Genomic DNA, 25,987 nt, shown 5'->3' with positions numbered 1-25,987 from the left:
TGTGTTTCTCCATAAAATCGTTTTTTTCCCATAAAATAACTTTGTCCTTGAGAACTAATCTGCATGATGAAAGTTCCAGGTGAGGTGTAAATCCAAAGGTTAAAAATGTAGTGCAGTGGTTGTACACCACTGGATTCTGGCCCAGGAGACACTCGTCTCGGAAGGGCAGCAGGTCCTCTCAGCACCCTGCCCCCTCCCGTCCCCGGTCTTCTGCATACAACAGTTTCTCCACCGCTTTTTGTCCGAGTCCATTTTGATAATTCTTGGGCCTTCCTTTTGCAAACCTGGATTTCTATGGTCTATTGTGTTTAAGTTGGGCTTAATATTTTTTTCAATATAAAATATGATAGGGACTGCTTTCATTGGGGGGGGGGGCTGTGGCTAGGAGAGACCCCTGGTTCTGATCTGGAGCAGAGTCCAGAGACCTGAAACGGGCCCCCAGCTGACCTCAGACACCAACTCCGTCTCAGGTGGGCATCTGTACCACCTTCTTTCCACACAGACGTCCTTCCTCCTTGCTCCCCCTCACCTGTTTATCTGTCATCCAGTCGTCCTACATTCTTCTTCACCATCTGACTGTAAGTGCCTGAGCAATGCTCCAAAATTACTTTTCCTCCATTCCTTCAAACAGACGTATGGTTCCTTTTGTTTGCCAAAAGCACTGTCGACAACTTTTCTCTATCACTTGGCACTTTCTATCTCGTATTGTTTAGTCTATGCTTTGGAATCCCAGCTTTGTCGCATACTGACTGACTTTGAACAAGTCTTTTAACGTCTCTCAGGAAGTGGGAGCTGTTAGGATTGCTTAGTATTGTGCAAGTCTACTGTCCAGGTAAAATAAGCCCAATGCCTGGAAATCCTACACGAAGTGGATGAACAGAGAACTGATAAGCGCATCTGCTGAACCAAAGAGATACTTTAATGGTCTATTAAAAAAAAAACCACACTTACAAAATTACATATCAAATATCATATTGGATGGTTTAAAAATTAAACTACACATACAAAATTATATCACATTACACATTTTAAAAACCACGTTAACTAAAAAGGACACAATTATCCCTGAAATGGAGACAGGACTGGAGGTTCTGGGTTGCTTCAGGGAACTTGGCCCACCCTCTTCAGCGCACTCTCACCAAGGATCCACGCTCTTCTCAGCCCGACAGTCACATGCAGCTGCCAACGTGAGGTTCAGGAGCAGCCGCGTGCCAGGACGCTCACAAGCAAGCGCACTAGGAAGTCAAAGCTCGGGGAAGCCCAGCTGGACGAGTTCTCCAAGTCAGCTGAGCCAAATCTCTCATGCACATTGGGAAACCAAGGCACAAATAAGGTCCAAAGTGACACAGAAAGTTAAAGCACAATTACAGTTAAAACTCCTGCTCAGTCCAGAGTTTGTTATCCTAAACACGTCTACATACATGTTTTTAGAGTGGGACGGAATCCAAACTGCACGCTGGAGAATGTATAGTGTTGAGGAAGCACACTAGTGCTGAGGACGGGCACGGTAAGAACGGCATTTCAGGCAGAACGCGCAGAATTAACCACAGCCTATCCAAGAGCGCACTTTCAACATTCACTGATCCTCAAACCCTCAGGAAGGAGGGGTGAGGCCCCCGGTATGGCCAAGCCCAGGACAAAAGGGCAGCACGTTAGAAACGCGGGCTGAGCCCGACAGAGGAGGACGTGGAACGTTTTCCCTAAGAGTATTTGGGGTGTAGGCAGTGGAGAGTCAAGGGTTGTTGTTAGTGGGGGTGGACTTTATGTAGAGATTTAGGGGAAGCTGAGGTTAACTTCCAACTTGTAGAGTTGAAGTGGCTGTGAGACACCCACGTGGGTGGGGAGGGCTAGCAGGGGGCTAGGCGTGCGGAGGGAATGCGCTAGGCTTTGAGGCGTGGAGGAGAATTTAAAGACAGGCACTGTTCAGCCACCGTGTGTTTACCACGCGGCCTCTCTGTGCCGTAAGACATGGGGATACCGTGGTACGCAGACAGCGTCTGCCTCGTGGAGTCTATGGCTGAGCCGGAGAGCTACTAAACCAGCACTGCACAATCATTTCATCACAGTGGTGCTGAACGCTACAAAAGAAAGGCACAGGGTTTCCTATGAGAGAGGAGCTGCCTCGCACGAGCGGCTGGGAAAGGCTCCCCTGCGCCTGCGATGTCTGACTCCAACCTTGAAGGACAGAAGGACTTACCTACATGGAGTGGAGAAGAGTGTTCCATGCAGAGAAGTAACAGGCCCAAAGACCTGGGACAGCAGGCAGAGGACTGGGGGTTGGGGTGGAAGGTGGAGGCTTGAGGGCGCCAAGGGCACCGGGAACAGACCGGGAGGCCCTGAGGGCGGTCAGGCAGCAAGGCGGGGAAACAAGGTCAACAGAAGGCAAGACCATCTAACCGCAGTTCCTGAACCCTGGCCCAGGAGACGAGGCTCAGCTCCAGCACCAAACCGGGGGGCAATGGGGGAGGGGCTGGATTAATCCACAAGGGACACATGACAAAACAGCGCACAAAGCACAGGTCTGGACTTCCATTTTTTGATAACAGTTCAGAAAAAAAAATTTTTTAAACCACAGAGATCGTAAAAAAAAAAAAGTCTAATCACAAGTATCAAAAAAGCATCATTAAAAAAGCTACTTAAATCTTAGAAAAATAACATGTATATAAAACAAACTGGAGAAATACCATCTGTATTATTACCACTTGTGAGAAATAATGCAATATACAATGCCAATACAATGCTAGAAACCCTCCCAGCTCATTACAAAGTCTACCTCAAAGCAGATCTTGTATTTTCATTGTTCCTAATGTCAAAAGTACACAGATTTAGTTAAAGTGGATTCCATTACAAGGGATACTTTCACTGGATCGTCCCGCAGATGAAATTCAGTGTGCACCACTCTGTTATTCACCTGTAAGATAAAAGCACAAGTTTTCCAAAAGAAGGCGAAGCCCTGAGCAAAAAGCCCTTCAGCAAACCTCACCCGGTGCCAAGGCAGCGCCCAGGCACGAGGCCAGGAAACAAGCATCCTGCTAAGGGACCAGACGCAGCACTGGGGGGTGGGCAGAGCAACAGAGAAGAACCTGCTGACCTGGGGGTGAGCCTCACCTGCCACCAGGTAGCATCGGGCAAGATCCTGACCTTGTCTCAGCCTTGGGACTCAAGGTCAAGTGAGCAGCTGGACCATGTACCGCAAAGCACCCAGCTCGAAAGCTGCAGGGTGGTGAGCGCATCCCCTGCTACCTCGCTGCCCTGGAAGCAGCTCTAATGCAAGGGCCACATCACGCATGTCTCTCGACCTCTTGCCAGTGTCGACTCAGTGAAGTGCTTTAAAAATGAGGGTGCTGGAATAGCCAGAACCATCTTGAAAAAGAGCAAGGTTGGAGAACTCACACCCCCCATTTCAGAAGTTAATACAAGCTACAATAACCCAAACAACGTGGTACTGGCACAAGGAAAGGCAATGGGAAACAGAATCGAACTCAGAGTTCAGAAATCAACGCTCACATCTGTGGTCAAGTGATCGTTGACAAGGATGCCAAGTCCAATCAATGGGGAAAGAATAGTCTCTCCACCAAGGTGCTGGGAAAATTGGGTATCCACATGCAAAAGAAATGAAACTGGACCTGTACCTCACACCATATTCAAAAATTCACTCAAAGTGGATAAAAAATGTATGTATAAAAACCAAAACAAGGGGTGAGGGGGGTGGGCGGTATATGGGGACCTCATTTTTTTTAATGTAACATTAAAAAAATAAAGAGAAAAAAACAAAAAACAAAACAATAAAACTCCAAGAGGAAAACATAGAAAAGCATCTTCAGGATCTCGTGCTAGGCAATGGTTTCTTAGACTTCATACCAAAAGTACAAGTAACAAAAGAAAAAATATATTAATGAGACTTTCTCAAAATAAAAAAACCTATGCATCAAAGAACATTATCAAGAAAGTAAAGGGCAACCCACAGAATGGGAAGAAATATGTTGAAACCATATATCTCATAAGGGTTTAATGTCCAGAGTATATAAAGTACCCTTAACCACTCAACAACAAAAAGACAACAATCCAATTTAAAAAAGGGAAAACGGAGAACGAGCAAGATGGTAGCGGAGTAAGGAGCTCCTAGAGTCGTCTCCTGCTCCAGGGCAGTCCGCAAACACCCAGAGCTCTCTGGAGCTGCTGCAGCACCTGCGTGGGGGCTCCAGGAGGCCAGAAGAGTATCCTGCAACGTCCTTGGGGAGTGGAAGGAGGAGATGCCCATCTGCAGAGAGGACTCGTAAGTAGAGGCGCCACGCCCCAGAGGCCAGTGCCCAGTCTCCACTGGAGGCACAAGCCGCCTCGGGAGCTGTTCCGTGGCTGGAACTGGAAGCTCCACTTCCCCAAAACAGGGGAGGAAGAGACAGTTGGGCACCAATTTCAGCTACTGATGAGTAAATTCGGTGGGCTACAGTATGATCCTGAGAACAGCTAAAGTTTGAGCCTGTCCAAGTCAGAAAGAGGCTGGGAGCCGCCATCTTAACTCCACGCCTGGCATGAGGGGAAGCGGGGTGGACTGAGAATCCCAGTGCTGGTGGGACCGGCTTCTTCCCACCCAGGTCAGATTGCAGCTCCAGCCTAGGCCCCAGTGCCACCTCCAGCAGGGAGGAAGCTGCAGGGACCTGTGCCAGCCTCTCCAGGAAATTACCGGCCAAGCTGTGTAGGCCGGTGATTGTCCTACTCTGGTGGCATGAGCTGCCCCAGGAGCTGCTCTGTGACAGGAATTGGAAGCTCCATTTCCCAGAAACAGGGGAGGAGGAGACGGTTGGCTGCTGATTTCAGCTACTGATTGGGAGGCTTGGCTGGTTAAGGGATAACCGTGGGAACAGCTGGGGTGAGAACCAGCCCAAGTCAGAAAGAGGCCAGTAGCCACCATTCTGATGCCACCCCAGCCTGAGGGGAAGTCGGGCTGACAGCTTCTTTCACGCAGCCTGCAGCCTGCCTAGGCTTCAGCCCCGCCTCTGGCAGGGAGGAGGCTGAGGAGCCCTGCACCAGCCTATTCAGGCAACTGCAGGAAACTTTGGCTGGCACAGACTGAAAATCAGAAGTCTACCAGGGCAACTGTGGTCCTCTTAGGACCTGCACTGCACAGATTGCTGCCCACCCCTGCAGCTCCATCCCTGCCCTAGGCAGGGGAGAAAGGGGCATGAAGCTTCATCAGTCTCTCTGGGCAATTACAGCCTAGGCCTTCATGACTTGGATTATTCCACACAGCTGTGACTCTGTCCCTACCCCTGGCAAAGGAGAAAGTTGGGAGAACCTTCATTGGTCCCTGGGGCAAGGAGGGCAGCTTGAGCCCCCACAGCTTATAGCACCAACTACATCCATGGCTCCTACTGCACAACCAGCAAGGGAGAAAGGGCAGGAAGCCCTAAACGAAACAGAAAAACAGCACCTAGAATAAATACTCTAGTCAGCCAGATGCCATACACCAACAAAAAATTATAACCCACAGCAAGAAACAGGAAGCTATGGCCCAGTTAAAGGAACAAGATAACCTCCAGATGACATAAAGGAGTTGAGACAACTAATCATAGATGTTCAAACAAATCTCCTTAATAAATTCAATGAGATGGCTAAAGAGATTAAGGGTATTAAGAAGACACTAGATGAGCACAAAGAAGAATTTAAAAGCATACATAGAAAAATAGCAGATCTTATGGGAATGAAAGGTATGATAAAAGAAATTTTAAAAACACTGGAATCATAAAATAGCAGATTTGAGGAAGCAGAAGAAAGGATTGGTGAGCTTGAAGAAATGGCCTCTGAAAGTGAACATACAGATAAAGAAAAGAATGGAAAAAATTAACGAGGTCTCAGGGAACTAAATGACAGCAAAAAGTGTGCAAACATACGTGTTATGGTGTCCCAGAAGGAGAAGAGAAGGGAAAAGGGGCAGAAGGAATATTTGAAAAAATACTGGTAGAAAACTTCCCAATCCTACTGAAGACAGATATCCCTGTCAAGAAGCACAACATACTCCTATCTGAAAAAATCCAAATAGACCAACTCTGAGACACATACTCATCAGAATGTCAAATGCCAAAGACAAAGAGAGAGAATTCTGAGAGCAGCAAGAGAAAAGCAATGCATAACGTGTAAGGGATACCCAGTAAGATTAAGTGCTGATTCCTCACCAGAAACCATGGAGGCAAGAACACAGTGGTCAAATATATTTAAGATACTACAAAGAAAAACTTACAGTCAAGATTCCTATATCAAGCAAGACTGTCTTTCAAAAATGAGGCAAAATTAGATTATTCACAGATAAACAGAAACTGAGAGAATTTCTAAGCAAGAGACCAGATTTTCAGGAAATACTAAAGGGTGTCCCAGAGTCTGAAAAGAAAAGAGAGGAGAAAGGAGCCTAGAAGAGAGTCCAGAAATGAAGAGTATATCAATAAAAGCAACTACAAGTGTCAAAAGAGTGGTGAAAATAAAATATGACAAATAATAAAATTCAAATAGGAATAAACTTAACCAATGATGTAATGTACTTGTATTCAGAAAACTGTAACTCAATGTTAAAACAAATAAAAAAAGCACTAAATAACTAGAAGAACATTCCATGCTCAAGGACTGGAAGACTAAATACCATTAAGATGTCAATTCTACTCAAATTGATATATAGATTTAATGCAATCCCGATAAAAATTCCACCAGCATTAAAGAAAAAATTGAAAACACGACCATTAAATTTATTTGGAAGGATAAGGAGTCCTAAATAGCCAGAAACATCATAAAAGGAAAAGTGTGAACCCTCATCTCCAGATTTTACATCATAATACCTACCTAAGGTGGTAAAAACAGCATGGTACTGACCTAAAGACAGACACAACAATGGGGGAAAAAAAGAAAAAAAAGGGCAAAGGACATGAATAGATCTTTTTCTAAAGAAGAAAAAAAAGGTCCAGTAAGCACATGAAAAGACGCTCAACAACATAAGCGGTTAGGGAGACGCCCGTTAAAACCACAACGATATGCCGCCTCGCAGCCACCAGGATGGCTACTATATCTTTAAAAAAGGAAAACAAATGCTGGTAAGAATGTGGAGATACTGGAACCCTCATACACTCTTGAAGGGAATGGTTCAGTTGCTATGTAAAAGAGTCTGGTAATTCTTCAGAAAATACAGAATTACCATAGGACTTAGCAATTCCATTCCTAGGACACACCTCATGTAAGCACCTGTGCACACATGTTCACGGCAGTGCTAGGCAAAAGGTGGAAGCAGCCCAAGTGTCCATCGACAGGTGAATGAGTAAACAAAAAGTGGTGTTTGCATACAATGGAATATTATTCAGTGTAAAAAAGGAATGAGCTCTGACGCATTCTACAACCATGGATAAACCTTGAAGACATGTTGAATAAAATGTCATTCACAAAAGGACAAATATTGTATGATCTCACTGATATGAGAATAAGCAAATTCATAGAGTCAGAAATTAGAATACAGGTTGCCAGGGGTCAGGGTAGGTGCGGGGAGTGGGGAGTTAACATTTAATTGGTATAGTTTCTAAAGAAAAATTTTTAAAAATTGGTATAGAGTTTCTGTTTGGGGTGGTCAAGATGGTAGTACAATGTTGTGAATATAATTAGCACCATTGAATTGTATATTTGAATGTAGTTAAAATGGGAAATTGCTACCAAAATTAAAATTGAAATTCCATATAACTATATAAAAGAGTGAAACCTATAGTAAATGATAGACTACAGTTAATATAAATATAATAATATTGTTCCATCAATTGTAACAAAGGTACCACACTAACGCATAATGTTAATAATAGGGAAAACGTGTGTGTATGTGGGGCAGAGGTAGTAAATGAGAACTGTGTACTTTTTGCATGATTTTTCTAAACCTACAACTGCTCTAATTTAAAAAAAATTTTAATGAAGAGTATTCGTTAAAGACTTATTAATGAACAATGATCGGTAAAACAATTTTTTGGTGTTAGCTAAAATGGATTTATATTTACATGTTGATTAAATCTGTCTTTATTACATATTCCTGCAAAGTTGACAAGAAACCATTTTCTTAAAGAAACTGAGCAATAAAAGATATTGGTAAATATGGTTGAAATGACTGTCAAAAATAGCTTCTAGTTTCTTCCCTTTTAAGATTTCCCTCCAAAGAGCTCACCTCAAATGAGGTGGAAGAGTTTGTTTTGTTCTGTTTAGGCGCTGGGGCCAGGGACTGAACCCGGACCTCGTATGTGGGAAGCTGGCGCTCAGCCACTGAGCCACATCAGCGCCCCTGAGTTGGTTTTTTCATTTTGCTTTCTTTTTTTTTCCTTTCTGTTTTTTCAGGAGGCACTGGGAACTGAACCTGGGACCTCCCATGTAGGAAGCAGGAGCTCAGCTGCTTGAGCCACATCCGTTCCCCGGAAGAGTTTTTAAGACTGGTATCATATGCAAAGTATTAACATTAAATCTTTTTTAAAAAAAGAAACAAAAGCAATCACCACAAGGTGGGGAGGTGAAGATAACTGCAGCCGAGTGGTTAGACCGCGAACTCCAGACCTGCTGTGCCTGGGCCGGAATCCACCCTTCCCTGCTGACCAGCTCTGGGCCTGAGTGTCCACCCATCTCCAATAGTGGGTTCCATGGATCACTCTCAGTAAGTGCAGAGAACAGGCACTGGCACAGAGCGAACCACGTGATGACTGTTAGCACTGCGGTTACTGACCTCAACTAAACCCTTTTCTAATTAGCTCTCTCAAGTATAAAACTCCCAGGTTAAGAGGGAAATTACTCTTCTATCTCAATATGATAAACCACTGTAATCCAAAGAGTCTCCAAACTACAAGTCGTTATAAATCTGTTGCAACTCTTGGCTACTCATCGTCCGGTGCACGTTCACCAGAGGCTCCGAGCTGGACAGGCAGTGCTGGTCCTCCATGACCCCGCGCGGCCTGGGGAGGTGAGGCGGCACAGAGCTGCCGCCAGCAACAGACCTGAGAGTCCACCTCATACCCAATCCATTTATCAACAATAGCAACTGCCACTATGTTTTCCTTCCTTTTTCTTCTTAAACTAAAAGACAGTGTATGTCCTGCCATGGCCCCCTGGGTGGACTGGGGGAGAGTGTAAACTGTAATGTGGACCATTGACCATGTGGGGCAGCAGTGCTCAGAGACGTATTCACCAAGTGCGATGAATGTGCCATGGTGATGGAGGAGGTTGCTGCTGTGTGGGGAGTGGGGTGAGGGGGGTGGGGGGTATATGGGGACCTCATATTTTTTGAATGTGACATTAAAAAATAAAGACAAATAAATTTTAAGAAGGCAGTTGGAAAGATAATACAAAACCCATAAGAGAACTCCAACTCCCCACCCCACCCTACCAGATACCCAGATCCACCAAGTTTAACATTTTACTACACCTGGTGTTCCTGTCTTTCATTCTACCTATCTTTGTTTCTTTCCATTTTATAATCATTTGAGAATAGGCTGTATACATCATGTTCCTTGAACACATAATATACCCACGGGCATTTCCTAAGAACAAGGATGCTCTCTCATATAACCATCCTAAGTGCAGTTATCAAGTTCAAGAAATTAAACTTCATTAGTAGACAGTTTATAGACTCTTTTCCAGTTTTATCACGTCCCAGTAATGACCTACTGAGGCTTTTTCTCCTCCATTAGAGACAGTCCAGGATCAAGTAATGCATTTAATTGTCACTGCCTCTAGCTCTTTAGGCACTCTCTTTTTAACTGAGGAAACACACATACACCACAAGCTTTCCCACCTCAACCCCTCACCTCATTCAGTGCTGCGCTACCCTCACCACCAGCCACTACCTGAACTTTCTCTTGGCCACGGCCCTTCAAACAACGAATCATCAGCTCATGTTTCCATGAGGCTTTCTGGCAACTCTCAGGGTTTCATGGATAAAGTAGATCTTCTCAGGAAATGCATTAGCCTTGGAATGACGGGAGCACAAGCTCACTTGAATTTACTTACCTTGGTGAAAAAGTCGGCAATGTGCCACTTTGTGCCACACTGTTTGAAGACCTCGGACATTGCTTCAATCATCACAGAACCTGTGCGGGGGTGCCGTAGAGCAACGTGATCTATGAGGAAAACAAAAATATTCCATCCAGTCCTCTCCTCTGTGTGCAGTTAACGTCTTCTACTTTGGACAAAGCCCAGCAAACGGCTTTGATCTGAGATACAGAATCAGCAGGATGTCTGAGGGGATGAGCCCCCCTCTCCGGGCTGGTGGCAACAGTGGCACAGCCGAGTCCCCAAGCCCTCCAGAGGGCATCTTATCACATGCCTTTTAAAAAGAAAAGTATAACCCCCTCTCACCATCTCCCAGATTCAAAAGTCACCAATATCTTGCTATATTGCTTCATTTAACTCTTTTCTTTCTTTTTTTAATTGCTGGACTTTACTATAGAATTTTTTTAAAGATTTTACTTCGCCCCCATCTTGCTGTTTGCACTCACTGCGTCTGTTTGTTGTGTGCTCGTCTTCCTCTTTTAGGAGGTGCTGGGAACGGAACCCATGGGAGGAAGGCGCCTAATCGCCGAGCCGCCTCCGCTCCCTGCTTTGTTGTATCTCTCATTATGCTGTCCTCCCTATGCCTCTTGTTGTGTCAGCTCGCTGTGCAAGCCCATCACATCAGCTCACTGTCTTGTCTTTTTCAGGAGGCACCAGGAACTGAACCCAGTCCCATGTGGTAGGCAGGAACCCAATTGCTTGAGCCGCATCAGCTTCCCCACTATAGCATTTTAAGTAAATTTCCAGTATGTCATTTTACCCCCAAATCCATCTACAAGGAATTTACTTGGGGGTTCTCAAAAGATTTAACAATTGAAGTTACTTTTACTATTAGATTAAAAAACACGGGAAGCGCACTTGGCCCAGTGGTTAGGGTGTCCACCTACCACATGGGAGGTCCACGGTTCAAACTCCGGGCCTCCTTGGCCCGTGTGGAGCTGGCCCATGTGCAGTGCTGATGCGTGCAAGAAGAGCCCTGCCATGCAGGGGTGACCCCCATATAGGGGAGCCCCACGCGCAAGGAGTGTGCCCCGTAAGGAGAGCCGCCCAGCGTGAAACAAAGTGCAGCCTACCCAGGAATGGTGCCGCCCACACGGAGAGCTGATGCAGCAAGATGACCCAACAAAAAGAAACACAGATTCCTGTGCTGCTGACAAGAGAAGCAGACAAAGAAGACGACGCAGCAAATAGACAGAGAACAGACAACTGGGGTGAGGTGGTGGGGGGAAAGGGGAGAGAAATAAATAAATAAATCTTTTAAAAAAATAAAATAAAATAAATAAAAAACATGAAAAATGTGTTTGTTATGGAAACTTGATGAGAATATCAGAATTGCACCCTCTCATAATAATCTGGGTTCAAACCAGAAAAAAACAAGAGGCCATCTTTGCAACCTCATGATTGCAAAAGTTCCTTAGATAGAACCAAAAACCCCACATGCCATAAAAGGAAAAAATCGATAAATTCCTCAAAATGTAAAACGTTTGCTTTTGGAACACATTAAGAAAATGAAAAAGGTAAGTCAAAGATAGGGAGAAAATACTTCTAACATACATCAGACAAAGGACTTACATTCAGAACATACAAAGAACACTTACAACTCAATAATAAGAAAACAAACAATCCAATCAAAAAATTAGGCAAAGGATATGAAAAGACACTTAGAAAAAGAAGAAAAATAGATGTCCAATAAACACAATAAAAGACAGTGGATCTTACTAGTCTTCTGGGAACTGCAAATTAACCCACAATGTGCTCAACCTGCACACCCATTTAGACGAGTCAAGTATTTAAAAGTAACTATACCAAGCGTTGGCATGGATGTGAAACACCTGGAATTCTCTCATATGCTCTTGGTGGGAATGTAAAAGGTGCCAATACTCTGGAAAAAAATTGACAGTTTCTTAAAAGTTAAACATACACCTACAATATGAAGTAGTCATTCCACTCCTTGGTATTTACCCAAGAGAAACAGAAATGCATGTCCAAAGATTTGTATATGAATGTTCATAGCAGCTTTATTTGGAATAACCCAAAAGTGAAACAACCCAAATGTCCAACAAATGTGAACAGATAAAGAAAATGTGGTATATCTATACAATGGAATACTACTCAGCAATAAAAGGATTGTTTTATCAATGCACAAAACATGGCCAAATCTCAAAACCATTATGCCAAGTGGAAAAATAAGCCATACATTATAATATTGTATGGCATTATTCTATATAAAATTCTAGAAAATGCAGTATAACCTATAGAGACATTTCATATACCTGTAGCTGCCTGGAGATGGGGTTGGAGGAAGGGACGGATTATAACATGAGAAAAGTTTTCAGAGTGATAGAAATATTTGCTTCTCTTGATTATGGAGATAGAGTCACAAGTGTATACTTACAATATATCTAACCAAACTGTATACTTTAATGTATACATTAAAAATGTCTTTAAAAAGAAAAAAGTTGGAGGACTCTCCCTTCCTGACATTAAAGCATTTTACTTAACTACGGTGGTAAAAACAGCACGGCCCTGGCATAAAGACACACACCCTGACCACAGCGTATTTCTCGGTTATCAGAAATATACCCTCACATCTATGATCAAGTGATTTTTGACATGTCAGTCAAACCCACCCAGCCAGACCAGAAGAGTCTATTCAACAAACGGTGCTGGTTTTGGATATCCACATCCAAAAGAAAGAGGATCCCTACCTTACTCCTCACACAAAAACTAAAACAAAATGAGTGACAGAGTTCTTTCATTATCTGTAAAAAATGTTCCACAACAATCTAAGTTGGTGGAGATATGGGAATTCTGCACATTATATTAATGTTTTAAGCTAAAAAAGAAAAAAAAGGATCCAGGACCTAAATATAAAAGCTACAGCCATAGAACTCCTAGAAGAAAATGTAGGAAAACAAACACCTTAAAGATCTTGTCATAAGCGGTGTAAGGTATAAACCTTATACCCAAAGCATGAACAATGAAAGAAAAAACAGATAAATGGGACCTCCTCAAAAGTAAACACTTTTGTTCTTCAAAAGACTTTGTCAAGAAAGTAAAATGGCAGCCTACTCAATGGGAGAAAATGTTTCAAAACCACATATTCAATAAGGGTTTGATTTCCATGTTATACAAAGAGGTCATACAACTCAATGATAAAAAGATAAGCAACCCCATTAAAAAATGGGCAAAGGACGTTAATAGACTTTTCTCCGAAGAAGAAATACAAATGGCCAAAAAGCACAGGAAAAAAATGTTCAACATCACTAGCTATTAGGGAAATACAGGTCTAAATTACAGTAAGATATTTCACATTTTATAGAATGGCCAGTATTTTAAAACAGAACACTACAAGTGCTAGAGAAGATGTGAAGAATTAGGACAACTCTTAATTTTCCTAATTAAAGGTGCAGCCTCTGCAGAAGACAATTCGGCAGTACCTCGAGAAGCTGAATATAGAACTATATATGAACTATATATGATCCAACAATCCTGCTACTAGGAATTTGTTGAGAAAAACTGAAAGCAAGGACACAACCTGACATCTGCACACCAATGTGCACAGCAGCATTATTCACAACTGCTAAAATATGGAAACAACCCCAGTGCCCATCAACCAATGAGTGGACAAACAAAATGTGGCATATGCATGCAATGGAATACTATTCAGCTGTAGGAAGATGAAGTTGTAAAGCATATGACGACATGTATGAACCTTGAGGATATTATGTCGAGTGAAATAAGCCAGACACAAAATGAGTAATATTGCACGGTCTCACTAACATGACCTAAATATGATGAATAAACTCATGGAGGTAAACTCTGGAGTACAGGTTACTAGGAGACAGAACGTGGATTGAGAAAGGGAGTTGATGCTTAGTGTAAGTATAAGTATTAATAAGGTTTATTGTAAAAGTGTGGAACACGTGGCAGCAAGTATAACAAACACTGATGATTTATAAATGTGACTGGGGCTGAAAGGGGTAGTCTAGGGACATCAATGACAATTGAAAGGAAGTTAGAGGAAACTCTATGGTATGTATAACAGTGATTTCAGTGGTGGATGAAGATTGTGGTTAACAGTATAAATATAAGAATGTTCTTTTATAAAAAGTTGAGAATATGGTGATTCGGGGAAAAATTACAACTAATGTAACTTATGGATGATAGTTAACAGTAACATTACAATTATGGCAAAGAAGATATTATATCTATTCTAAGAGACAACAATAAGGGGGTAGAAGAGAGTATGGGATTTTTCCTTTTGGAGTAATAAAAACATTCTAAAGTTGTCAGAGGTGAAGACAGCCCAACTCTGTGATGAAAATAAGAGCTACTGAGTGAACACTTTGAATGGACTGTAGGAGGCATTGGGTGTACAACACTGGAAGACAGACTGAGGTTAACAGACAAAATGAGAGAGCATTCTTTCATGAACAATAACAAATATATAATACTAATACAGGATGTTGATAATCAGGTGGATTGGGGAAAAAATACAGCACATGTAAGATTCTGGTTATAGTTAGTAGTCATATTTGAAATGATTCTTCCATAATTTGTAATACATGTTCCACAATAATACAAGGTGTTAGTGATAGGGTGATGTATGGGAACCTTGTATGATGTTATCTATGTTTGTTTTGTAAGTTCACAACTTCTACCATACATTTATTGTTTATTATGTTCAAGTATGAATTAAATACTTAAAAATTTTTAGTGAAATAAAAAAAGAAAATGTGTGAACATAAAGAATTCGAAAGTTCAAAAAGAAATAAAAATTATGGAGATGAAAGGCACATAATGGAGATTAAAAATACATACAGCAGTAGATTTGAATAGACACAGGAAAGAACTGGCAAACTAGAAGACAAGACCATTCAAATCATACAGTCAGAAGAAGAGACAGAGGAAGAACAGAAAAAATTGAATAGGGTCTCTGGGATTTGAATGGCAGCATGCAGCGTACAAACATATGCGTCATGGGTGTCCCAGAAGGAGAAGAGAAGGGAAAGGGAGTAGAAAGAATATTTGAGGAAATAATGGTTGAAAATTTCCCAAATGTTATGAAAGACAAAAATTTACATGCCCAAGAAACGCAATGTACTCCACACAGAATAAACTCTAACAGACCTACACCAAGACACATACTAATCAGAATGTCAAAAGTCAAAGGTAAAGAGAGAATTTTGAAAGTAGCAAAAGAAAAGTGACTCATCAAATACCCCGGATCCTCAATAAGACTAAGGAGGGAAGCGAATGTGGCTCGAGTAGTTGGGCACCTGCCTACCACATGGGAGGTCCCGGGTTCAGTTCATGGTGTCTCCTAAAGATGATCAAGACAGTGAGCTGATGTGACAGGCTGGCACCACAAACTGATGCCACATAATGACGCAACAAAGAGACACAATGAGAAGGAGCGGAGGTGGCTCAAACCACTGGTATTGGGTTTCGTTCCTGGTGCCTCCTAAAAAGAAGACGAGCACACAATGAACAGAGAGCAGACTGCGAGTGCAAATAACGAGGGGGGCAAGAAGAAATAAAAATAAATCTTCAAAAAAAAAAGATTAAGTACCAATTTCTCATCAGTAACCATGGAAGCAAGAAGTGGTATGATATATTGAAGGTACTCGAAGAGGAAAACTGCCAGCCAAAAACTCTCTGTCCAGCAAAACTGTCCTTCAAAAATGATGGAAAGTTTAAAACATTCACAGATAAGCAGAAACAGAGAGAATTCACCAACGAAAGACCTCCCCTACAAGAATTATTAAGGGAAGTTCTTCAGGTGAAAAGGAAAAGACAGGAGAGTGGCTTGGAGCAGTTGGAAGAAGTGAAAGTCTTTAGTAAAGCTAAGTAAAAGGATAAACGCAAAACCCAACACTACAGCATCCTCAATATATAACTCCACTCTTTAATTCCTACAATAGTCAGGATACAATTGAAGGGAAAAAGTCATATTTCCTGATAACAGACATGTAAAGTATAGAGAGGAAATGAGAAACAAATACAACATAAAGAGGGGAAGCAGGGAGGTGGAGACACAGAGAAAGTGATTGCTACTGAAACAAAGTCGGTATCTTTCCAAATTAGTCGGTTACAGACATAGGTTATATAACACAAACCCCAGAGTAACCACAAAGAAAATATTTTTAAAGCGCATGGGGAGTGGAAGTGGCTCAAGCTACTGGGCACCTCCCTCCCACCTGGGAGATGCTGGGCTGTTCCCCCTGCCTCCGAAAAAGAAGATGAGCAGATAGAGGGCGACAGCGAGCATAAAACAACGGGGGTGGGAAAATAAATAAAGAAATCTTTAAAAAAATAAAAAAATATATGGAAAACAAAAATGACAAAGGGATCAATCAGATACATCACAAAAGATCAACTATATAGAAAGTGGGGGGGCTGCAATAAAGGAAAAGAGGGCAAAAAAGGTACGGCATATAAAAACCAAAGGACAAAGTAGCTGAAATAAAACTGCTGTTATAGTATTTACGCTGAATGTTAATGGATTAAACTTCCCAAACAAAAGACACAGACTGGCAGAATGAATAAAAATCCAACAATAAGTTGTTTACAAGACACTCACTAAGACTCAAAAACAAACAGATTGAAAGTGAAAGGACAGAAAAAGATGATCCAAAAAAGAGGTGGGATAGATATACTAATACAGACAAAATAGACTTTAAGACAAAGGCTGTTACAAGAGATAAAAAAAAAAGAGACTATAACTTAATAAAAGGGGCAACCCATCAAGTACAGATAACAATCATGCATATTTATCCACCTAACCACAGGTCTGAAAGCACACGAGGCAACCACTGGCAAAACTCACGGAGAAATGGTCACCCTCACAGTAATGGCTGGAGACATCAACACACCTCCCTCACCTACAGATGCACGTCTCGACAGAAGAGCAATAAGCAACTAGTGAACCTGAATAAAATAAATGAACTAGGCCTAGCAGACACATGCAGAACACTGCACCCCAAAACAGCAGGACGCACATTCTACTCAGGTGCACATGGATCATTCTCCATGACAGACCTCATGCTGGGTCACAAAACAAGTATCAGTGAATTTTAAAATATTGAAATTATACAAGGCATCTTGTCTGACCCCAATGGAATGAAGCTGGAAATAAATAACAGGCAAAGAACAGGAAAATCAACAGATATACGGAAGTTACATAACTCATTCTTAAACAACCAGTGGGTCAAAGAAGAACGACAAGAGCAATCAGTCAATAGCCTGGGATGAATGGAGACGAGAGCACAGCATATGAGAACTTACGGGATGCGAAGAAGGCAGTGCTGAGAGGGAAATTTATAGCACTAAATGCTTAACAATTAAAAAAAAAAGTGCTTCAATCAAAGAACTAACTGCAACATGGGAGGAACTAGAAAAAGACCAGCAAACCAAACCCAACGCATGCAGAAGGAAAGAAATAACAGAGGTTAGAACAGACATAAACAGAGAATAAATAAACAAGAGAGCAGTAAAACCAAAAGTTGTTTCCTTGAAGGCTCAAGGAAAAATTGATAAACCTTAAGAGAGAGAGAGAGAAAGAGAAGATGTAAGTAAGTAAAATAGAAAACGAGAGGGGGGATAACGCTTCTGAACCCACAGAAACGAAAGGGATTGTAAGAGGATACTATGAACAGCCATATGTCAACAAATTGTACAATCTAGATGAAATGGACAAATTCCTAGAAACAAACTACAATGACTCTAGAAGAAATATAAGGCCTCAAAAGTCCAATTACAAGTAAAGAAAATAAATCAGTCATCAAAAAACCTCCAAACAAAGAAAAGCCCAGAACCAGATGGCTTCGTAGGGGAATTCTACCAATCATTCCAAGAAGAATAACACAAATCTTGCTGCAACTCTTCCAAAAACACTGAAGAGAAGGAAGGGAAAACTATGTAAGTCATTCTATGAGGCCAATATCACTCTCATACCAAAGCTAGATAAAGACACTATAAGAAAATAAATTTACAGACCAATTTCTCTTATAAATATTGAAGTAAAAATCCTCTACAAAATACTGGCAAATCAAATCCAACAACACATTAAAAGAATTATACAGGGAGTGGATATAGCTCTAGTGGTTGAGCACCTGCTTCCCATGTATGAGGGCCCCAGGTTTGATCCCAACTACCACCTAAAAAAAAAAGTATACACCTTGACCAAGTGGTGTATCCCAGGTATGCAAGCATGGACCCCACACAAGAAAATCAATTAATGTAATACAACACATCAACAAAATGAAGGGAATAAAACCACATATCATCTCAATTGATGTAGAAAAGGCATTTGACAAATTTCAGCATCCTTTCTTGATAAAATAGAAAAATAGGAGGAGAAGGAAACACCCTCGACATGATAAAGAGCAGGTATAAGAAGCCCACAGCTGACATCACTTCACTCTGGAAACAGTGAAAGCCTTCCCTCTAAGATCTGGACAAGACAAGGATGCTCACTGCCCCTGCTGTTACTCAACACGGTGCCAGAAGTTCTAGCCAGAGCAGAGACAAGAAAAAGAACTAAAAGGCATCGAAACTGGAAAAGTAGAAGTACAACTTTCCCTATTTGCAGATGACCTGATCCTATATACAGAAAAGTCCTGAAAAATCAACAACAAAGCTACTAGAGCTAATAAATGAGTTTAGCAAAACGTGTGGGGAGCAGGGGTACAAAAGCAACAGACAAAAATCAGCAGTGTTTCTATACATTGAGCAAGCTGAGGAGGAAATAAAAATAGAAATTTCATTTGTAATAGCAACTAAAAGACTCAAGTATCTAGGGATAAATTTAAACAAGGATGTAAATTATTGCCAAAAGAAATCAAAGATCTAAATAATGGAAGGACATTCCATGCTTACGGGTTGGAAGACTAAGTATTGTTAAGATATCAACTCTACCCAAAATTATTTACAGATTCAACACAATTCCAATCAAAATTCCAACAGCCTACTTTGCAGAAATGAAAAAGCCAATTATCAAATTTATTTGGAAGGGTAAGAGACCCCAAACAGCCAAAAACATCTTAAACAGAAGAACAGCATTGGAGGACTCACTTCCTGACTTTAAAACATGTAACAAAGCTACAGCAGTCAAAACGGCATGGTATCAGCACAAAGATATATATACCAACGACATCTAATTGAGAGTAAGTAATGGAGCCTCGTATCCATGGCCAACTGATTTTTTTTTTTTTAATTTTTTATCCCACCCCCTCGTGGTTTTTTGCTTGCTGTCTACTCTCTGTGTCCATTTGCTATGTCTTCTTCTGTGTCTTTATTTTATTTTTTCTTTACACCCCCCACCTTTGCAACTTGCTTGTTTTCTGGTCTCTGTGTCCATTCCCTGGGTGCTTTTCTGTGTTTTTGCTTGTCTCCCTTTTTTGTTGCATCACCATGCTGAGTCAGCTCTCCGCGGCGCTTGGGGGCCAGAGGGCACCCCACAGCGCTTACGGGCCAGCGGCACTCCGCGGCGTGAGCGAGCCTGCCTTCACCAGGAGGCACCAGGATGCGAACCCAGGGCCTCCCATGTGGTAGACGGGAGCCAAACTGATGGAGCCACAGCCACTTCCCGGCCAGTTGATTTTTGTAAAGGCTGCTAAGTCCCCTCAATTGGGAAGGAATAATCTCTTCAACAAATGGTGCTGGGAGAACTGGATCTCCATTTGCAAAAGAATAAAGGAAGACGTCCATCTCATACCATATACAAAAATTAACTCAAAATGGATCAAAGACTAAACCAGGACTATAAACGCCTAGAATAAAATGTAGGAAAGCATCTTCGGGAACTTATGTTAGGCAATGATTTCTTAGACTTAACATCCAAAGCATAAGCAACGAAAGGAAAGACAAAACTGTTACTAATAGGGGGGTATAGGAGTATGGGGTTTTTCTTTCTGGAGCAATGAAAATGTTCTAAAATTGATTGTGGTGATGATAGCACAACTGTGATTATACTAAGAGACACTGACTGTACACTTTGAATGGAGTGTACAGTGTGTGAATAAAACCGCTTTTAGGGAAACGGACTTTGGCCCAGTGGTTAGGGCGTCCGTCTACCATATGGGAGGTCCGTGGTTCAAACCCCGGGCCTCCTCGACCCGTGTGGAGCTGGCCATGCGCAGTGCTGATGCGCGCAAGGAGTGCCGTGCCACGCAAGGGTGTCCCCCGCGTGGGGGAGCCCCCACGCGCAAGGAGTGCGCCCGTGAGGAAAGCCGCCCAGCGTGAAAAGAAAGAGCAGCCTGCCCAGGAATGGCGCCGCCCACACTTCCCGTGCCGCTGACGACAATAGAAGGGGACAAAGAAACAAAAGCAGACAAAGAAACAAGACGCAACAAATAGACACCAAGAACAGACAACCAGGGGAGGGGGGGAAATTAAATAAATAAATAAATCTTTTTTTAAAAAAAAAACCGCTTTTAAAAAATAAACAAGGCAGCAGATATGGCTCAAGTGGTTAAGCTCCCGCCTCCCACATGGGAGGTCCCAGGTTCGGTTCCCAGTGCCTCCTGAAAAAACAAAAACAAACAACAAGCACAACAAATGGAAAACCAACTCAGGAAGCCGACAGGCTCAGTGGTTGAGCACCAGCTTCCCACAATATACAAGGTCCCAGGTTCAATCCCCAAACCCTAGTAACTCAAAAAAATGAATAAAAAATAATAAAAAGTAAAAAAATATATGCCAACCTGCCATCTCTGAAAGCAGGAACATTTTTTAAAGGGAGCTGGAAGGGTTCATGAAGTGTGTTCTTCTATGTGCCAATTTGAACGCGTAATAATTTTCTGAAAAGGCTGTAACGCCCTCTGGAAGAAGGTCGATCTCCGGCACACGCCCGCCTCACCTGGCTGGGTAGGGTAGATGATGAAATAATCACTGAATGTCGGCAGCCTCCTCTTCTCCTGATAGTCGTCAGAATCCATCGGCTCATCGTCTGTTTCAACACCACTGTCTCTTTTCTCTGTGTTTTCAGGAAAATAAAACACAAACCACACTAACGGACACAGCTGACCCCAGCGACCCTTAACGAAAGTCATCACAAGCTCGTATCACCACAAGAGAAATACCGACAAAAAGCTAAGGAAGTGGGTGATTCGTCCCAAAAGCCCCGTGGAATCCCACGGCTCGCGGCCAACCGTGTCCCGTGAGCCTGAGACCCCCCGCCCAGCTCGCGAGGTCAGCCACGTGGACCCTCTCGTGGCCTAAGTTTACTGTTCCATCCCCTGAGTGTTCCTTCCATCCTGTTTCCGCAGCTTGAGGTCCCTCATATACTACGTGCAAGTCACAGCAGTTAGGAGTCCTCTACTTAAACACACACTCACATTTTCCCTTTTATTTTCTGTCATCTAATGTGAAAATTTCCTAGAAATAGGATGATACAAAAGTCAATTACCGCCTCTGCAGGCCTGGATTATGAAGATCTTCGGTTTCTCTTGAAGTGCTGGACAATTTTTATTATTAAACATTTCAAAAATGTCTTCCAGGCTGACTCTGCCACCGTCTTTCATTTTAATGAAGCCATTTTCACCATGTGACATAAGAGTAACAAGGCAACAGCCAATTTCATCTTTAGTCTCATTCAGTCCATCACGAAATGCTGTTATTTTTCTAAGTAACTCCTGTAAAACAGTACAGCACATTACAGAAAAAATGACAAAATCTGGGGGCGGGGGGAAACCCGAAATGCTAGCAAAGTGGACCTTCTGCAAGTGATCAGATAAGGTAAATATATAAATACTTATGTCCCTAACCGTAAATAAGAGATAGATATTAGTTCCTTAACTGCCACTTCTCTTTTGGCTGTTCTCAGAAGTCACACGATTTCTTCCTATCACGTCCCTGGCTCTTGTTTAACACAAGTTGGGTATTTCTGAGCCTCTACCACAAAACACAACAGAATTACAGTTCCCCAAAGGGTTAGTATTCTTGAATTTTATAGTATTAACTTATTTCAATATATACAAGTTACTTTACAAAATCAGTGCCTTCAGCAAGCTAGAAATGGAAAGAAATGAAGGAGTCGACTCGATACGTGTACCTGCCAGGATCTACCAGGACATGTCACCAGAATCATCCCCACTCAAAGGGAAAGACGGAACACTGTTGCCACAACTCCTCCGCGTGTTGTAACAGAGACACCAGCCATTCCATTGAGAGAAAATAAAACTTAAATTGGGTTTAAATACTAGAAACAGGGGAGCTCAGTGGGTGAGCGACCCCTTCCACGTATGAGGTCCCGTGTTCAATCCCTGGCCCCGGCACCGAAAAAAAAGCATTAGAAAGTCATGGCAAATAAAGCTGAGATATGGGCATAAGAATAAGCAAATATATAGATAGAATATTTTAGAACCTAGAAACAATCCAAGAATATCTAATTTTTATTTCAAAATAAAGGTGGAATTTCAGATATGTGGGGAAGAGATGTTCATTCAATCCTTTCAAACAACTGACTATCTGCCAGTCAGATTACTACATATTTACAGATTAAGTCTTGGCAAGGACGAAGAAAAGACCTGGGAGAACAGAGCCCAAGATCTGGGGAGCATCCGCCACCTGCAGGGAACGCTCTGGAGTAAGTCTTGGAACATAAGGGACAGCTGGCACAGTCCTCGGGAGATGAAGAAATCAGTTTTTAACTTTGAGGCCTAACGATAAAACCTAAGTTTACTGAACACACGACCCTGAGGACCCCGCACCGCCCCTGCAGCCCCCACGGCAGCCCCACCAGCAAGTGGCTATCATCACCCCTACCCCAGAGATGGGAAAGGAAGTCACAGTTAAGGGGGAACTTTGCCCTGACATCGAGTGCAGCCCCTGCCCCAGGCACGACAACCAGGTGCCCCAGACATGCCCCCGGGGCTGAAATCACCCCTGGAGCAAACCTGCCTTGAGGGCGTCCAGCCCGCCTGCCCCGGCCCTCTGTCCCCTGTCCTTGCCGCTCACAGCGACGGCTACTCCCAGGACCTTCCTGGGCAACCGCCCCCAGTTCCCTCCCACCCACCCTGTAACCTGCTCTTTCTGTGTCATCCCAGCCCCATCTCTCCTGCCCCACCTGCTCCAGCCAGGGCCCCGTGGACTTCTCAGGCCGCTGCGTCCCCCTGCCCATCCCTCAGGCCCTTTCCTTGGGCTCCCTGCCCACCCAGCCACCCTGCCCAGGAGCGCCCTCAGCTCTCCTCTGCGGCTGTGCGGCCCTGGTTGAGATGGGCGCCCCAAGGGCCCTGCGCTGGCCGGCGGGCGGGCGGTCACTCTACGAGGGCCGACAAACACAGCCGGAGGCGAGCTGAGGAAGAATCCAGGGTGCCGCGCAGCAGGCCCTGGTGCTGCCAGGCAGGGAGAGAGAGAGTCTCCCGCGAAGGAACGAGGACAGAGCCCGAGCCTCCTGCCAGTGCTCACCGCTTTGTCGGGGTCGATGCACGGCGTGTGCTCGAAGCCGCACTGGCCCAGCCACGCCTGCATGAGCAGGACGTCCTGCCGCGCGCCCGGCCGGTCCTTCAGCACGCACAGGAGGAAGGCCCTCCGCGCTCCGCTCAGGTCGTAGCAGTCCTGCAGGGAGGGCAGCGGTCACACCCCGGCCCCGGACCGACGCCGCGGGGCGCAGGGACGGCGAGGGCGGCGCAGGTACCTCGGCTGGACACGGCTGGGAAGGCCGGCTCCTGCCCCAGGCCCCCAGTTTAAGAAAGAACAGGACACAGCGGGGCGGGAGCGAGGGCCCTGGGCAAGGGAGCAGAGGCCAGCTCGGGCAGGGAGAAGAGCCTTCGGTGGCGGCCTCAAGGCCAGCCCGGCCTGGCCCCCGTGGAAGCCGAGGCCTGCGCACCCAGCAGGGCGGGAGCCCGCCGCACCCCGGCGTCGTGAGGGTGTTGTGGGTCCCTTTTGAAAGCCCTTTCTCAGACATGCGAACTGACAGGTTTACAAATCAAAGTGACACTGCATTTACACTGGCTTTAGAATGGGGGGGGCAAAGGAAACAAGCTCGCTTGCGGCTGAACAGGGCGGTGGGCAGAGGCTGCAGGCCCGAGGTGCATTTTTCTACTCTCTCTTCTGTCTGTTCTTAAAATTTCCATAATTAAAACCAACCTGCAGCTGACAATTTGTATAAGCTGCCCAAAGCCACCAGCCAGACCTATGCCTCACTACCTTATTTGTGGAGAGAGTAACAGCGCCCAGCTTGTCTGCCAAGAGCAGCAGGCCCGCGGTGTTTCTAACTGGCTAGCGTTTTTACTATTTAACAGAAAGCAACGAGCAGCACAAACAATGCCCACAGGGTGACTAAACACTATCTTTAAACAGTGTGCAGTGTTAGAATAAGACAAAATAGTTACCAGTTCATCTTCCACACAGTCATAGCTTCTCTTTACAATCTTTCTTGGAATAACTGAATGAATTTTCACAAAAGGAAAATAAAATAAAATGAGCATTATTATTTCTCATTTTTTTACCTCTTTAATCAAGATCTGCTGTCCTTCCTCTTAATGCGCTCCCCCCTCTCCCCCCAATAATCTCATCCTGGACCAGGAGCACATCCGGAACTCGCGGGACTGGCAACCTAAGTCAAGTTCAGGCCCTGCCTCAGAAAGAGGAGGTGCCCCTCCCAAAGAGGAGACGGAGACCTAGGGAGGGGCAAGAAGTAAGGTGACCCCATTTTATTGCTAATTTAACATAATCTCTTAAAATTTAATTCAAATGTTTGAGCATCTACAGCATGTAGCCATGATGATGCGCAGTCTGAATGATTCTGAAAATGCACACACTGCCAGCAAAAAGAGGCTCTAAATGGATGACGATGATAGTGTGACTCGCACACAACTAAGCTGTGAGGTAACACAGGTGTGCAGGTGCAGGTGCAGGTGTGGAAGATACAAGGAAGGCGCTCCAAGCCCGCAGGCGTTTGACTGCAGCTGCCGGCCTTACCGAGGCCTGAGCCCGGGCCACACACCTAGAACTCGGCCAGGGTCCGCCTGCCGTGGGCGGGGACCGCGGGCAGGGCCTCAGGGTCAGCTCCCCGCCTGCAGGTGCTCTCTCTCTCCACACACAAAAATATTCATTTACCTGGGGGCCAAGCGCCCGCAACCTGTTCCTGCATTTCTTAAGCCACCCCTTAGCACATCCACGGAAAACGGTGCCCCCTCCCACCCCGGCCACACGCAGCCGCAGGGGACCCGGCGGGGTCTCGCCGCAAACTTCCCAGGTCGGAAGCCCCAGGACGCGGTAGAGGCGAACTCCTCCACCTCCGGCTGCAGGTGGACGGCGACCACCCACCTGGCGACCCCCCACCTGGCGACCCGCCGCCCGCCGAGCGCTCGCCCCGCCCCCGCCAAGCAGGTACCCGCAGCTCACCTGCGCGCCGCCGCTCGGGACCCCTCTGAGGTCCCCAGGGCCCCTCGCCGCCCCCAACCCCACCCCCATCCCCATCCTCGACGGGCCCTCCCCCTAGGGGGGCCCTCTCGCCGGGTCCCCGCCCCGCCCCCTCCCCAGGGCGCCCTCGCTCGCCCCTCCCCCCGAGGCCTCCCCCGAGCCCCCTCCCCCTCCGGGCCCGCCCTTCGCGCCGCCCGCTCCCTCGGGGGCCCCCTCCCCTCGCCCCCGCCGCGCTCACCGTCGCGGTCGCTCGCGCCCTGCCAGCGCGCCAGCAGGTCGGGGCGCGGCAGCTGGCGCAGCACCTTGGCGAGCACGCGCGGCGCGGCGGGCAGGTAGTAGTGGCGCGCGAGCAGGCGGGCCAGCCCCGGCGCGCTGCCGCCCTCCAGCTCCAGCTGCAGCGGGCTCACGCGCGGCTCCTCGTCCACCGCCTTGAGCAGCAGGCGGAAGGTGCGCAGCTCCCGCGGGGACAGCACGCCCAGGGTCTCCTGCAGGCGGCTCTGCAGCTCCTCCAGCGCCGGCGCGCCCCCCGGCGCCCCCTCCATGGCGCCCCGCGCCCCCTCCATGGCGC

At 45.0% G+C, this 25,987-nt stretch overlaps 1 protein-coding gene across 2 annotated transcripts; it reads right to left on the bottom strand.

Annotated features, from left to right (window-relative positions):
• Nucleotides 1-898: 898 nt before the first annotated feature.
• On the bottom strand, nt 899-25,987 carry LOC101411790 (caspase-14-like). Of its 2 annotated transcripts, none has more exons than XR_011647500.1 (7): nt 25,658-25,987; nt 24,387-24,439; nt 23,461-23,610; nt 21,461-21,686; nt 20,757-21,028; nt 10,006-10,115; nt 899-2,911 (listed from the first exon to the last, which is right to left on the bottom strand). XR_011647500.1 is itself a non-coding variant. In XM_058288368.2 (7 exons), exons 1-7 carry the CDS (start codon nt 25,980-25,982, stop codon nt 2,810-2,812), a joined length of 1,083 nt encoding a protein of 360 aa, XP_058144351.2. In that variant the 5' UTR covers nt 25,983-25,987; the 3' UTR covers nt 899-2,809. The 2 variants fall into 2 exon arrangements, 1 of the variants encoding a protein (XP_058144351.2); XM_058288368.2 differs by having other exon boundaries at nt 20,912-21,028.

The sequence above is a fragment of the Dasypus novemcinctus genome, chromosome 26 (assembly GCF_030445035.2).
Source record: "Dasypus novemcinctus isolate mDasNov1 chromosome 26, mDasNov1.1.hap2, whole genome shotgun sequence".
In the NCBI taxonomy this organism is placed as follows: Eukaryota; Metazoa; Chordata; class Mammalia; order Cingulata; family Dasypodidae; genus Dasypus; species Dasypus novemcinctus.
This window is presented reverse-complemented; position numbering and strand designations above follow the sequence as displayed.

Excerpts from the sequence above, each read along its gene's own strand:
- LOC101411790 (XM_058288368.2), bottom strand. The coding sequence starts at position 25,982 with ATGGAGGGGGCGCGGGGCGCCATGGAGGGGGCGCCGGGGGGCGCGCCG. Across the intron at positions 24,440-25,657 it reads GGGCGCGAGCGACCGCGACG|TTATTCCAAGAAAGATTGTA; the intron begins GTGAGCGCGGCG and ends AAATTCATTCAG. Across the intron at positions 21,687-23,460 it reads GCATCGACCCCGACAAAGCG|GAGTTACTTAGAAAAATAAC; the intron begins GTGAGCACTGGC and ends ACTGTTTTACAG.